General features: G+C 37.5%; 1 protein-coding gene across 1 annotated transcript; it reads left to right on the top strand.

Moving 5' to 3' along the window:
* The first annotated feature begins 3,523 nt into the window (after positions 1–3,523).
* LOC149019998 (ELMO/CED-12 family protein) lies at positions 3,524–11,042 on the top strand. Its single transcript, XM_089147994.1, has 9 exons — positions 3,524–3,723; positions 6,617–6,726; positions 8,488–8,556; positions 8,780–8,895; positions 8,990–9,044; positions 9,297–9,417; positions 9,643–9,690; positions 10,042–10,136; positions 10,556–11,042. The coding sequence occupies exons 1-9, from the start codon at positions 3,627–3,629 to the stop codon at positions 10,652–10,654; spliced, it is 810 nt and encodes a 269-aa protein (XP_089004120.1). The 5' UTR covers positions 3,524–3,626; the 3' UTR covers positions 10,655–11,042.
* The last annotated feature ends 1,864 nt before the right edge of the window (positions 11,043–12,906 follow it).

The raw sequence follows: 12,906 nt of genomic DNA, 5'->3' as shown, positions 1-12,906 counted from the left end.
GGTTTGAGAATTGAATCAAATCTTCAGATTCTCTAACTGTTGTCGTCAAAATGAAAGTCATAACGGTATATATATTTTCCTCTTTAGGTAATACGGTTTACATATATATATATATATAGACGCAATATCCGTTGGTTTATTCCGTACTTACCTAATTAAGGCCTTTGAATACTTTGGTGAGAATTTGTTGGTGGCTAATGAAATCAATAATTTTTTGTGGATTAAATCTCAACCGTTAAATATCTTTTACTTAATTACTCCTAGCTCACTTTACCTTACATACTTTTACGACTACAAGAAAATATTCTTCTAACATCTTCCGCATTTTTTCCTCCAAAATGATTTTAAACTTCAATATGATGTGAAAGGGGGTGGGTGGGTGAACAGTCACAATAAGTGATCGAGTAGTCACTACTTTTACTCGGATGCTATGTAATTAATGCACAATGCCGTGTGGTTTACGGTTGAGATCGAAACAAGAGTCGAGATTTCGATCTCTAGCGCTTGTTTGCACAAGTGTAGAAAATAACTTTTGTATAATAAATGGTCGAGATCAAAATCTAAATCATAGTTTTCATCTCCACCATAACCACTGCCATATGTTTGAAATGAGCAAAACCGGTTTAATGTAGAACTAGACTAAGGTTTAGGATTGCTATTATAAATAGTTATGATGGATCCCTCAAATCTCTCAAGTTTTTTTGTTATCTTCTCTCTCCACAATAAAGAGGTACGGTAGAAAGATCAATGAGATTGGAGAAGGCTTTGTCACTCAGCAGATTTGGCATTCAAGGTTTACATTAATTTTTTTCAATATATGTCTAATATAAGGTATGCCCAATACTTTCTAGATTTAATATCGTATTCTAGTTCTTGCATAGTTTTATTATTTATTAGAGTTTTGAGGAAAACTTAAGAAGGTCAAACACATGATATTGTACATAAAAAGCATAGCACCCAAGCAATTTCCTTCAATATTTCCATCAAGAAGTACGTGTGTGATAAAAGAAGCACACAACCACCAACTATATAAAACAAATATTTATTGGATTTAAAATGAAATAACCAATTGCCCAACTACTATTTATTTATTCTGCTAAAGCCTCTTGAAACATCAATGGCTTCAAAGGAGTTGGGACTTGTCAATCTAGACCTTGGTGGAACTTTATTGTAGCAATATGTTCGACCAATTATGGCATATTTATTGAGACTATAAAACATAGAGGTGACCCAAAACATCTCTTAAAAGACCGAGTTTAAACGAATTCGAAAGTTTTTAGGTTGCTTGCATGCTCGTGACTATTTTAGAGTTACGAGTCTATTACCATTTGTGTTAAAAACACATCATAATATGTTAGAATATTAATTAAATATTTCACATAAGATGGACTTTGCCGATTGTGTTACATATTGATTTGATTTTTTATTGGTCTGATATGGGTAATATATGGTTACTAAAATTCTTATATGGACTGGCTGGTGTGAGCTAATAGGGACCGTTAGATCTTGATGGACAATTTAACGGATTTGCTTATATAAAAAATGTTAGGTCCCTCTTCTAAACCCTAATCATTATCACATTATTCTCTAAGTTAGCTCATAGAGGTTATACCATCAAGCCAGCGAATAGGGAGGAGTCTAGAAGAAAAGATCTAACATCAAATTTGATCATAAAATTGACTTCCACCTCAAATTCGTTCCTAGTGGAGACAAAAAAAGATATTCCTCTGCATTTTATCTCCAATGGATCCTAAAAAAAGTATGTTCATCATCATCATGTGTCATTATCATACTAATTTATTTTTAGTCGATCTATGCGATCTTGGATAGAAATATTCATAAATAATATTCTTGGTAAAATGAGAGAGTTGATTCCATACGTTATCTTGTCTAATATCCTTTTAATAGTAACCAAAATTGTCAAATATTGAGCATGATATGACTAAAACATGTCGTCCTTGGAGATGAACCAAGCATTTATAATAAACGAAAAAAGACCATTCGTTGTTTGTTAAACTAAATTTTAAATTGGCATTGATAGATTTATGTCAAAATATTTTACATAAGGTAGGCATGATTGATTATATACGATTTTAATTTAATTTTTTAATTCAATATGATACGAGAGATAGACAATTACTAAAATTTTAGTATGAATTGTCTAGTACACCAGGATTTATGACTTTTATCTATATAAGGAAATGTTATGTCTACCATCTAACCTTAATTAATCACATATTATTCTCAAATGAGTATTTGTTTGAGCTAGTTGATCTTAAAAAGCTGAAAAAAAGATTTCACGTCTCTAAGAATGTATACTTGTTGATTACCAAAAAAAAAAAAAAAAAAAAAAAACAGAAAAATTAAATTAAATTAAGTATATATATATATACTTGATAACCTACATCACTATTTCGGTATAAATTTTAATCTTCTAAATTAAAGTGGTCCTTGTGGGCCTCAATGCCCTATTGTATGGAGCATTGACACTTGTACTGTGAAGCTCTGCAACTCCTCCACCAGATCGAGAAGCTTGAGGCGGAGAGGTTCCCCTGAGTAGTCTCTCCGCCTCCCCTGTTCCTTTCCGTCTCCGTCACCGTCTCCGGTTTGCTTCTCCTCTTCCGCCGCTCTCTCTCCCATCTCTTCTCTCTGTTTGTTCTCTCACCTCCTCTAGTTCTCTCTCTTTCCCTTCATCTTTGTTCTCTCTCCTGTTTCTCTCTCCCGCCCTTTATGTTCTCTCTCCCGTTTCTCACCTCCTCTGTTTCTTTTGTTTCTCTCTCATGTCCTCTCTATTTCTCTCTCCCGTCGGCCCTGTTATTTCTCACCCCCCTCCCTCCGCCTTCCCTACTCCTCTTTTCCGTCCTCTTTCCCGCCTCCATTTCATTTTCTCCGTTAATAATTAGATCTAGGGTTTCCCCTTAGATCTGCGGTTGCAGTTTTTTTTTTTTCTTTCTTCTTCATAACAGCTCCTTTGCTTGCAGCGTTTCCTTGGTGCACACCACAAAACAACTCTAGTTTTGGGTACAAGTTCTTCTGCGTCGAGCTTGAGAGGTACGCCTATACGGCAGAGTCGGATGGCAGATCCGATCAGCATTTTCGTTGCTACCATCGCTACAATTATAGGAGTTAAGTGTCTGCCCTTGAGGCGTGTTGTTTGTCCCCCCTATGTGGGTGTTGTATGTATGTCCCTCTATATGGGTGTTGGTGCTTTATTGGTGTTTCTGTTCTAAGGGTTTTGTGGACGTGATCCATTTTGGGCGTGACCCAACCCTTACCCTGGTTCGTTTCGAACCTTGTGTTCTCATGCAATTATGTTTGTACTTCTTTTAGTTATACGATTGAAATACTATTTACCAAAAAAAAAATGTAATATGGTAGGTTTGATTAATTTCTAGTTTCTCATTGTAAATTGAACCGGTTTATCAGAACCGATCCGATTTACACCCATATGAACCGAAACTCGGACCGTCTATAAAATCTTTTGCAAGCTCTCTCCTTATTCGTGCCTCGCCTGCCGGTCGACGGCAGTGCTTGGATTAGTTTCATTATTCGAGGTGTTGAAAAAACACGAGATTTGGTTTGGGGAGCGGAAGACTTAGTCAAGCGTGGTGGACGCAGACGAAGATATGAGCGTCATAGGGAGACCACAGTGCGGCTGCGTAACTGTTCGTGCCTTCCCTTCCTCATCTCTCTCCAGATGCGCTCATGGTTCCGCTTCTTCAGGTATTCATTCTCTCTTTTTTCTTCCTTTTCTTTGAATTTTGTTGCTCTTTTGTCTCCGATTTCGACAAGGTTTTTGTTGCGATCTCAATCGAATCTCTTCCGCCGGCGGCTGAAATAATCCATGATCTATCCGTTTTCCCTCGAGTTTGAAACGATGTTAATTTATCCTCGATCACTTACTTCCTGCGTTTCTTATGGTAAGGTCCGTTTTGATTTTTCTCGGATTAACATTGATTTGCGTCGGTTATTGTTCGGAGATGTTTCATTTTATCGACGGGAAACAATGTATGATGTTTATTTTGTTCCCTTGATTTCTGATTCCTGCTTGACGAATGAGATTTGACTCTATTTTTGAGGAATCGCCGGGGATTGGGAGTGGTGTAGTAGATATTTCTGCTTTTCTATTCAACTTCTGGTAAAGTCGAGACATCGTGGCTTCTAATTTCAGGTTCCGTTGGAATTTCTATGAATGTTTCCAAGCTTAACCTATAGATTCGGAAGCTTTCACTATTTCCTGCGTTTTCTCCGAGGATTTGGGATAGTAACCTTTTCAGTCTGCAATCACAAGTCCCCAGTGGATTTTCTTTTTGGTGCTTGGACCAAAATCCTTTTTGTGATCGATTACTCTAAAAGGATAGCAGAAAAGAGTTTGAAGAAGATAATGGCACACATGACTCACTATGTGGGACATTGAAACTACAAAATCCGGCATAACTGTTGGAATCTAGATTAAGGTTCTTCAATAAAGGCAAACACATTGCAATTTTTACCCCTCATTTTTCCTGTGATGTTCGGACTTCGGAGAATCTAGGGTTCTTAATGTTGGGAATTGGGATCTACGAGTATTGACCAGTTGGTCGGACCGTTGATCCGATGACGCCGTGCCGGTCAAATTTGGTTTTTACTTGTATTCTAAGGGGGAATCTCTGCATGATAGCCACGTGGCTAGATATGAAATCGTAAAACATCAGTTCTTTTTGTCTTTAACTGGGTCGTGTCCTTTCGTGTTCGTCAGTGTCGGGGAAACTCCCTCAGGAGACTGAACAGAAAGACCAACTCCATGTTATGATGGTGGCGCTGTGGGGACCGCGTCAGAGCTCAAACCCCATGCTTTAAAATTGCTTTGGTCATGGGAAAAACAAAATTTTAAACCATCGGATCTGAAATTTTTGTCAAGATTTCAATCTCGAGTGTTGAAATTTTGACAAGATCTCGATCTAATGGACTTAGATGTACCGCATGACAGCAAGGTCCCATACCTTGTCTCTCATACTGAAACTTCTAGTCGGATATATCCTAGTGGAGTGGCTTTATTTGTGTCTCACATTAATGCGAGTGTAACAGAATAAGTACGAGGGCTTATTAGGTGGAGAGGATCTGATTTTTGTATTTCTTACCAGAATAAGTAGTCATTTTTGGAGTTTTGCATTTTGAAGTCAATATCTTCTACCCATGTAGAGAGAAAAATTTCAATTGATTGTGTTAAAATTAGAAACAAAATTCTTTCCAAGTAAGGAAGAAAGAAATTTTAGATTCCTATATTTTTGGATTTTTACTAAAAATTAATTTTGTTTTTAGATTGAATATGTGCTATGAATCTAACAATGTGGATTGAACTTTTTTCTTCGCAGATTGAATATCTGAATTTTTTAATTTTCTTTTGGCATTGAACCTAGATTATCGAGTCTGAATCCTTCGTAGGAACATGGGAGAGGACCATGTTCCTTCATTTCTTTCACCATATATTTCTGAGTACGAATGAGGTTAACCGGAGGCAGATCTTTTTTCTTAAACACGTAGTGAAAGGTTATGAGAGGTGTATAATCATCTACTTGCGAGGGTGGAAGATTACAACTCATGCCGAACTATTCGTACATGAAGTTAGCTGTCTTCATTATTATTTTCACAAGTGTCTACATGAACAAATGGATAAAGTCAATCCAAGAAATGTAGGTGAGGCATACACGTACAGGGAGATGTTCTTAAATCTTAACCATTGGTATTTTGGTTGGGCCACGGTCTTAGTAGATTGGTTTGGGTCAACTGGAAAGGACCACTCTTCTGGTTAGATCGTCAAAATCTCAACGTTGGTTCAGCTTGATACTGGATAGAATGACCTATGAGTTGGTGGAGCGAGGAACCGGAATAAAATCACGCTACAGATGCCAGGATAATGTGGTACCCGATATCAATAACATAAAACTGTAAGTGTCGGCCCATTAAAAATCAGGGTACCGGTTTGGGATCAATTCCTTGGGAAACTGATATGATATCGGTACTTTAATTCTGATTTCTTTTCAAGTATTTTCCGTTACACCGATATGTGATCGGCTAGGAATAACTGACGATTCCAAAAGTGGACAAGATTCCTAGGGTCTTTCCACACGGTAACGCTGGAAAGTTGAAGGTTGAAAGTTGAAAGCTTAGGAGTGGTCTGTTGACCCCACGGCCGTCCACTCTTCGTTTCAGTTTTAAGCCAAATTCTGATGATAAGAGTGGCAACGTCAAATTATTTCTCTCTACTAATTCTAATGTCATGTTGAGTTGAAATTCTGTTGATGAGTCAGTTAGAAATCGTTAGTTCCATACTTCCATTTGCCTTTGGTGTCGATTGTTGTTGAATTACTATATGTCAGTTGTCAGAGCCATCTGCTTTGTTTTGACGTTTTCAGCTTCTTGCTATGAAATTATTTGACGTAGTTCTTACGCTAAGGCGAGGTACTTGTACAGTTGTACTTGTGGTGTTCTCCATATACATGCAACTTCTTCCCCTGTAGTAGTGTTTCTTTGGAATGTTTGTTTATATAAGGTCCCATATGTGGCGTAGTGTCAGTCCGTTGAACTATTTTGAAGGTTATTTATGAAACACAAGTTCCTTGTTCTTTGTATGCAGATGACGCAACTTGTGGGACTCCTACATGGATTGGAAGAGGCTTCACCTGCGTTTGCTTCAAGAAAAAAGGAGCTTATGAACGCATTTGCATGAATTTAACTCCCCTGCAGGTACAATGGAAGAGCCATTTTGAAGTTTTGAAATTTCTTTTCCATGTTCATGCCCTGCCTGAACTGTCGAAGTGGGTTCACGTCCAGCCGCTTCTTTTGTTCCTACCTCAATAATTAATGTGCTGATAATTTTCTGGTCGGCAACTAGTGAAATGTTCATTTCCCCAGTCCCCTAAACCTTCACACCTCTCCGCCAAGCACCAACCGTCCCCTCCAACCCCAAATAAGCACACCCAAAACACACACACACAAAAACCCTGAGGAATGTTTCTTCAACAACATCAATAAGAATCGTTCAAGGAGATAACTGTTGGAGTTGGCATCAATTCTATATTCCACAACTTAAAGCATACTTCTTCACATGGTTCTACCTAATTTATGCTCCAAAACGCCTAATGATTTGCTTGAGTTTTTGCACCAATGCCTCCTGACCTCCAGATGGAAAATAAATCATCCTGGAACTAGTTCCCAAAAAATAATCTTCTTCTTAATGCATATGCCTCCTCTCCCCACCCAACACAAACACACACACAAAAGGTGATTAGTTATTCAACTAAGAGGGTGAACCAGTGAGAAATGAAAACGGAAGTGCTGTTCCCTAATTGCAGAGTCTGAACTTTAGTTACATTAGTGCTTCTGGACTGGCAAAGAAGCCTATAACTATATTGAGTCTTTTCCCTAGTAAATATGCACATCACATGAATCCTGTTTTGCATTTCATCTCCAGCAAACCCTAGGCCAAATGGCCCCAAATAAGAAGCTATCTCAGACAGGACTAACAAACAGAAAGTGAACGATAGGGTTCAATGAAGATCAATAGAAGAGTAAGGAAACTCATTCCAGATACACTACTGCAGTATGTATATTGACCTGAAAACTTGTATCTGTGGTGATATGGAGTGAACAATAGAGATTCCATCTTATTTTCATGCCATTCCGTTCAATGTGGCATATTCTACCCCAGTTTCCGGATTTTTTTATTTCAGAAAAAACAAAGAACATCCATAGGTATATCTGTACATCAAAATTACAGTTAAAAGGGAGCCCTGCACTGGGGTTCAATGTTCATTTGGAAATTTTACTTGCAACTGATCTTGAAGTCTCTTCTATGTTGGAGCTGCATTCTTACTGAAAGCATTTGGCTGTTTGAACCACTTTAGATCCCTTTAGGAAAAATGGTGGTGTCAAGGAGGGACATTGACGACTAGGAGAGATGATCACCAAGGAGTTTCTTGTATGAGTCTTAAGAGGTTTTCTTTCCATCTGTCAGTAATGATAATGAGTTTACAGTGTTTAAAGCACTCCACTCCAACTTGATAGTTTAGTTTGGTTCAAGTGCAACCAGGATTCTGGAGAGGTTTCCCGATCCCTTAGATGGTGTCAATTAATTTTACAGCCCTCAGTGCAAAATTCTACATTGGCGCTATATTCATGTGAGAAAGTGGAAAACATAGAAAGCTTCTATAGGCCACCTTTTGATTTTTTTGACAATTCTCAAACAGTTTTTGAAGGTCGTGCATGGTGCATTGGTCAAGTGCTTGTTTGCTAAATGCTAGGTCATAGTTTCAAGTTTTGGAAGCAACCTCTCCAGAAACAGGGGTAAGGCTGTGAGCAGTATTTGAGTTTCCCAGAAACCTTCCATAAATGGGTACTGCATATTTTAATTGGCATTGCATTTGTGTAATGGTTAAACAGGTTATGCAGTCCTTCTGTACCAATGTATTAAGACTCCATTTACGATCTGTAATTGTAAAATCACAGGAACAGAGGCTGCAGAGATTGAAGCATAGGATGAAGATTTACTTTGATGCTGCAAGGCCAGATCACCAGGTGCATTTCAGATCACTAATTTTAACATAAACATGCATGAATTTTGGAAATTTATAAATTATCACAAGCTAAACTTTTTATTCCGCTAGAGTTTTAAGATTGGGAGTATCTAGAAAATAATACAGTTCCCTACTGAGGTTCTCATTAAATATTTAAATTTGTTAGTTTGTCTGATGCTGTCTTGTTAATTTCAACAAATGATTTAGCCACTTTATTGATGCAGGATGCTTTAAGAGCCCTTTGGTCTGCCACATATCCTGGACAAGAACTTCAAGGTTTGATATCTGACCAATGGAAGGCAATGGGTTGGCAAGGGAGGGATCCATCAACTGATTTCAGGTTTCTCATCCAATAACTTTTTTCTGTTTACTCACTAAGGTTGTTTTCTAATTCTATTCCTTCTTTGATATGGGAAATTTTGTATGACAAACAGGGGAGCTGGCTTCATTTCTTTGGAGAACTTGTTGTTCTTTGCCATTACTTTTTCTGTAAGATCCCAAGTTAATTGGCAAGACTAAAATCTTCACATGTGAATTTGACATCCATCACTGTAGAAAATTATTCTCTGCTTCTCCCTGTATTGATCTCAGAACATCAAGTATTTGGAAAATAAAATAAAATTCAATTATTTGAATAAGCAGTTGTTTTGATTTTCTTTGACCAACCTTCTATATGTTTTGGCCCATTCCAACTAACTGGTGAATGTAGTCTTGTTGAATTACTTCATATTCTTGTCCCAGACATCCTTCCAGCGTCTACTGAACAAACAAGGAGGAAAGCGAGCCACTTGGGAGTACCCATTTGCTGTCGCTGGTGTAAATATCACATTCATGATAAAGCAAATGCTAGACCTAGATTCATGTAAGAGTCAAGTAACTCAAACCTACATGGACTTCAGGAATTGTTATGTACTTTATGTGAACATTTATAAGAACTGTAAAGCAATATGTCATGAAAACCATAATAGCAATGCAGATGTGGCTTAGCCCGAGCTACCCAACTTCTTAACTTGATTCTGTTACAACACTTGTTTACATGTGATTCTATTGGGATGTGAGTTATGTGTGGTTCCTTATGTCTTTGCAGCAAAACCAAGGACGTTCGTGGGGACAGTTTTCATACAGATGCTGTCAGGTGAAATCTTGTGATGCATCCAGTATTTTTTTTCCGTTTTACTTTTAACTTCAATAAATTCAAGAGACATATTTGTGTATCTCTTGTTGTGAACTGTTGGTTTAGATATGGGGGGATCCATGCCTACAAATTGGCAGATGGGGTTGCATATGCACAGTACTCTTGACAGATTACTTCAAATTACTTTACAGAAAGTCTAAAAGAGCATACAGTATTCTGCTTTTCTAACTGCAGGGATAATTACAGTGGGATAAATGAGATTTTAGTTTTGCAATTTTTATGCAGAATATTTAAAACTCACAGTTCCACAATTTGGGATTTTAATTTGAGATTCTCTAAATTTGTTTTCAGAGAATGAATGGGCATTTGACTTGCTTTACTGTGTTGCTTTTGTGGTCATGGACAAACAATGGCTCGAGAGAAATGCCACGTACATGGAATTCAATGTAAGATACATAGCCAAGCCATCTTCATGTTAAATTTTAGCCGACTAACATATGGCCATATGGGCTTGACATAGTTCATTCAAGTAGGGAACACTTTGAACTAATAAATGAATGTGCAATCATGCCATGAGTCCAATGCTCAACATTTATTTACTCAAAAAAAGTGTTCCAACATTCTCAATTATATTCTTATTTCTATATTATAAATCTTATAATATCATGGTCTAGATGGTTAGTTGATTAGACTGTTGATTTGAGAACAGAACGACCCAGTTTCAAATGCATTTCTGAAAACTTCGGGATTAGGTCAATATGACTAAGTCTTCATTGAGCAGTTGTTTGGTAAAAATATTTCCCTTTTGTCTGTTATGTTTCTGGTGGATCTGAATGCAGTTGAATGTTGTTCGACATGTTTTTAGGACATCTTGAAATCCACTCGAGCACAGCTAGAGAAAGAACTACTATCGGATGATGTCCTACAGATAGAAGACATGCCATCTTATAGTCTTCTGTGTTAGCTATAGCCAGAAGGATGGCCAGACTTGATGCATTTTTCTTCAGATACACTTCTGGGTGCTTTCTTTCTCTATTTGCATCCAGAAATGGGTGTATGCCATCACGTGGTATCAAGATTGAATCTATACCCAGAGATTGTGAATTGTTATAAGCGCTACAAGATTGAATAATTTACCACTTCTTGCTCAGTGTTTATTATCTTGTTAAAGTTGTAGGTGGTCGCAAAAGTGAGTTGATAAGAAATGACTATATTTCTTTTGGTAATTAGATAATTGTATTTCATAGCTTAGTTTTGGTAGATCTGATTTGTAAAATAAGATTTTAGGTTTGACTAAGGAGACCCACATGTAAATTTCTCTTAATTTTAAAGAAATTCTAAAAAATCATAAATTCGCCCTTCAATCCTTCATACCCAATATCAGGAGTTTTTTTAAACGTCATCTACTATAATGGGGTGAAACTCTAGTTTTTCACTATAGTGGTTTAAATTACATGCCACCCACTTGCTAAAACAGATAGTTAGGTTTTAAAGTAAGACTTTATTAAGTAAATTAAAAAATGACCATAATGCCTTTGGACAGTAAAATGTTGCAATTATCCCATTTAAACCCTCCCATTATTTAACTTTTAAGTGGGTGAAGGGATCCATCTCTTTCCTACACCTTACCTGCCGGAAACCACATGCAACCACTGGCCTCCTTTGCTAGAAATCATCCACCACCATCTTCTGATGGAAATCTCTCCCCTTGCTCCCTCTCCAGAAACCACTGCCCCCCCCCCCCCCCCCCCAAACCCCAGGTTGCTACTGTAATTGTTCTTCCTCGATAGGCTCATACTTTGCAACTCAAACCTCATTACAACTTCTTCAATAGGAAGATACTCTCATATGATCAGAAATCCTAGCAGCCATTTATCCATGCCCTCTGTCGATTGCCTTTATACTTAGAGCTAGATCTGGAGTTCCTCTCTAAAACCCTCCCTCTACTAGGGTTTTTGAAGCCATAATTTCTACCTTGAGGAGAAGTTGAAAAATGAACTCTTGAAAGAGAGTTTACCTCATATAAGAAATCGTTGTCAATAGGTAGTTGAAAAAAAAAACCTAAAAAACCCATCCATATGAAAACTGCCATCATGATTTTGCAATATCATATGAATATACCGTATGGATCCGAGTGAGGAGGCATGTGAGAGGTCTTCTGCAGAGCAGATGTCTGTGGTTCCATGGGGCAATGCGGCTTCCTAACAGGTTTTCAGAACCAATTTTGGGGTGGGGGCGGTGGTTTTCACCGAGGGAAGGGAGATATTTCTGGTAGGGGATGGTGGTGGGTGATTTGGCAAAGTTGATGGGGAATCCCTTCATCCACCTAAGAGTAAGGTAAGGGTGTCAATCGGTACAGTTTCAGTAATTCAGTTCGGTTTTTGTACAATACCAACTTTGAATATCGAAAACAAGAACCGTACCGTGCCGAATTTACACAGTTTTTGGTATTTGCAAAAATGGTTCGGTATGGTTTCGGTGTTAAATCGATGTGGGAAAACGGTTTAAACACGGTATTTAGTGCGATACAATTTTGGTACAAACAAACTCATATCACTTTTGTTTTGAATTTGATATTAAAATAGACAAAACAAGTAAATCTAAGAAGGGGAGTGAATGACAAAACAAAAAACAAAAACAGAGAATTAGGGATAGAGTAAAGGTAAAGTGTTTCAATTATAAAATTATAATTATATATCTTAATTTGGTATGGTACCAATTTGGTATGGTTTCAAAGTACATAAAGTTTGTTTCGCTACATACCTTACCGAGTTTGTTTCGCTACATACCTTACCGAATTTTGAACGGTGCGAGTTCGGTACGATTAAATGGGTTCGATATGCTATTGACACCCTACCTAAGGGTTGGCTCCGTGAGATTTTAAATGGGGTAATTGTGTCATTTTACTATCGGGGCATAATGATCATTTCTCAACCACAAAATATCTTTGTCAACATATATCCGGGACAACTATAATTTAGAATGTAGGGCGATTTAAATCCTAAAATAGGGCCAGATTTTCACCCCACCATGGGGCAGAACTCCAATTGATGAATATTTTAGAAGCTGATCTAAGACATTAATAATCATTTCTCAACTCACTTAAAAATATATTGGTTCAAAATATAACGGTACATCAATTATAATTTAGAATAGTCAGGTGACGTGACTACGCTGCTGATTGGATCCAAGGACCCTTAAAATAGGGAATCTTCA

This window comes from Hakea prostrata, chromosome 3 (genome assembly GCF_041222555.1).
Source record: "Hakea prostrata isolate BN-2017 chromosome 3, UWA_Hpros_2, whole genome shotgun sequence".
Lineage (NCBI taxonomy): Eukaryota > Viridiplantae > Streptophyta > Magnoliopsida > Proteales > Proteaceae > Hakea > Hakea prostrata.
The sequence above is the reverse complement of the archived record's forward strand: the minus strand, read 5'-3'. Positions and strand labels throughout refer to the sequence as shown.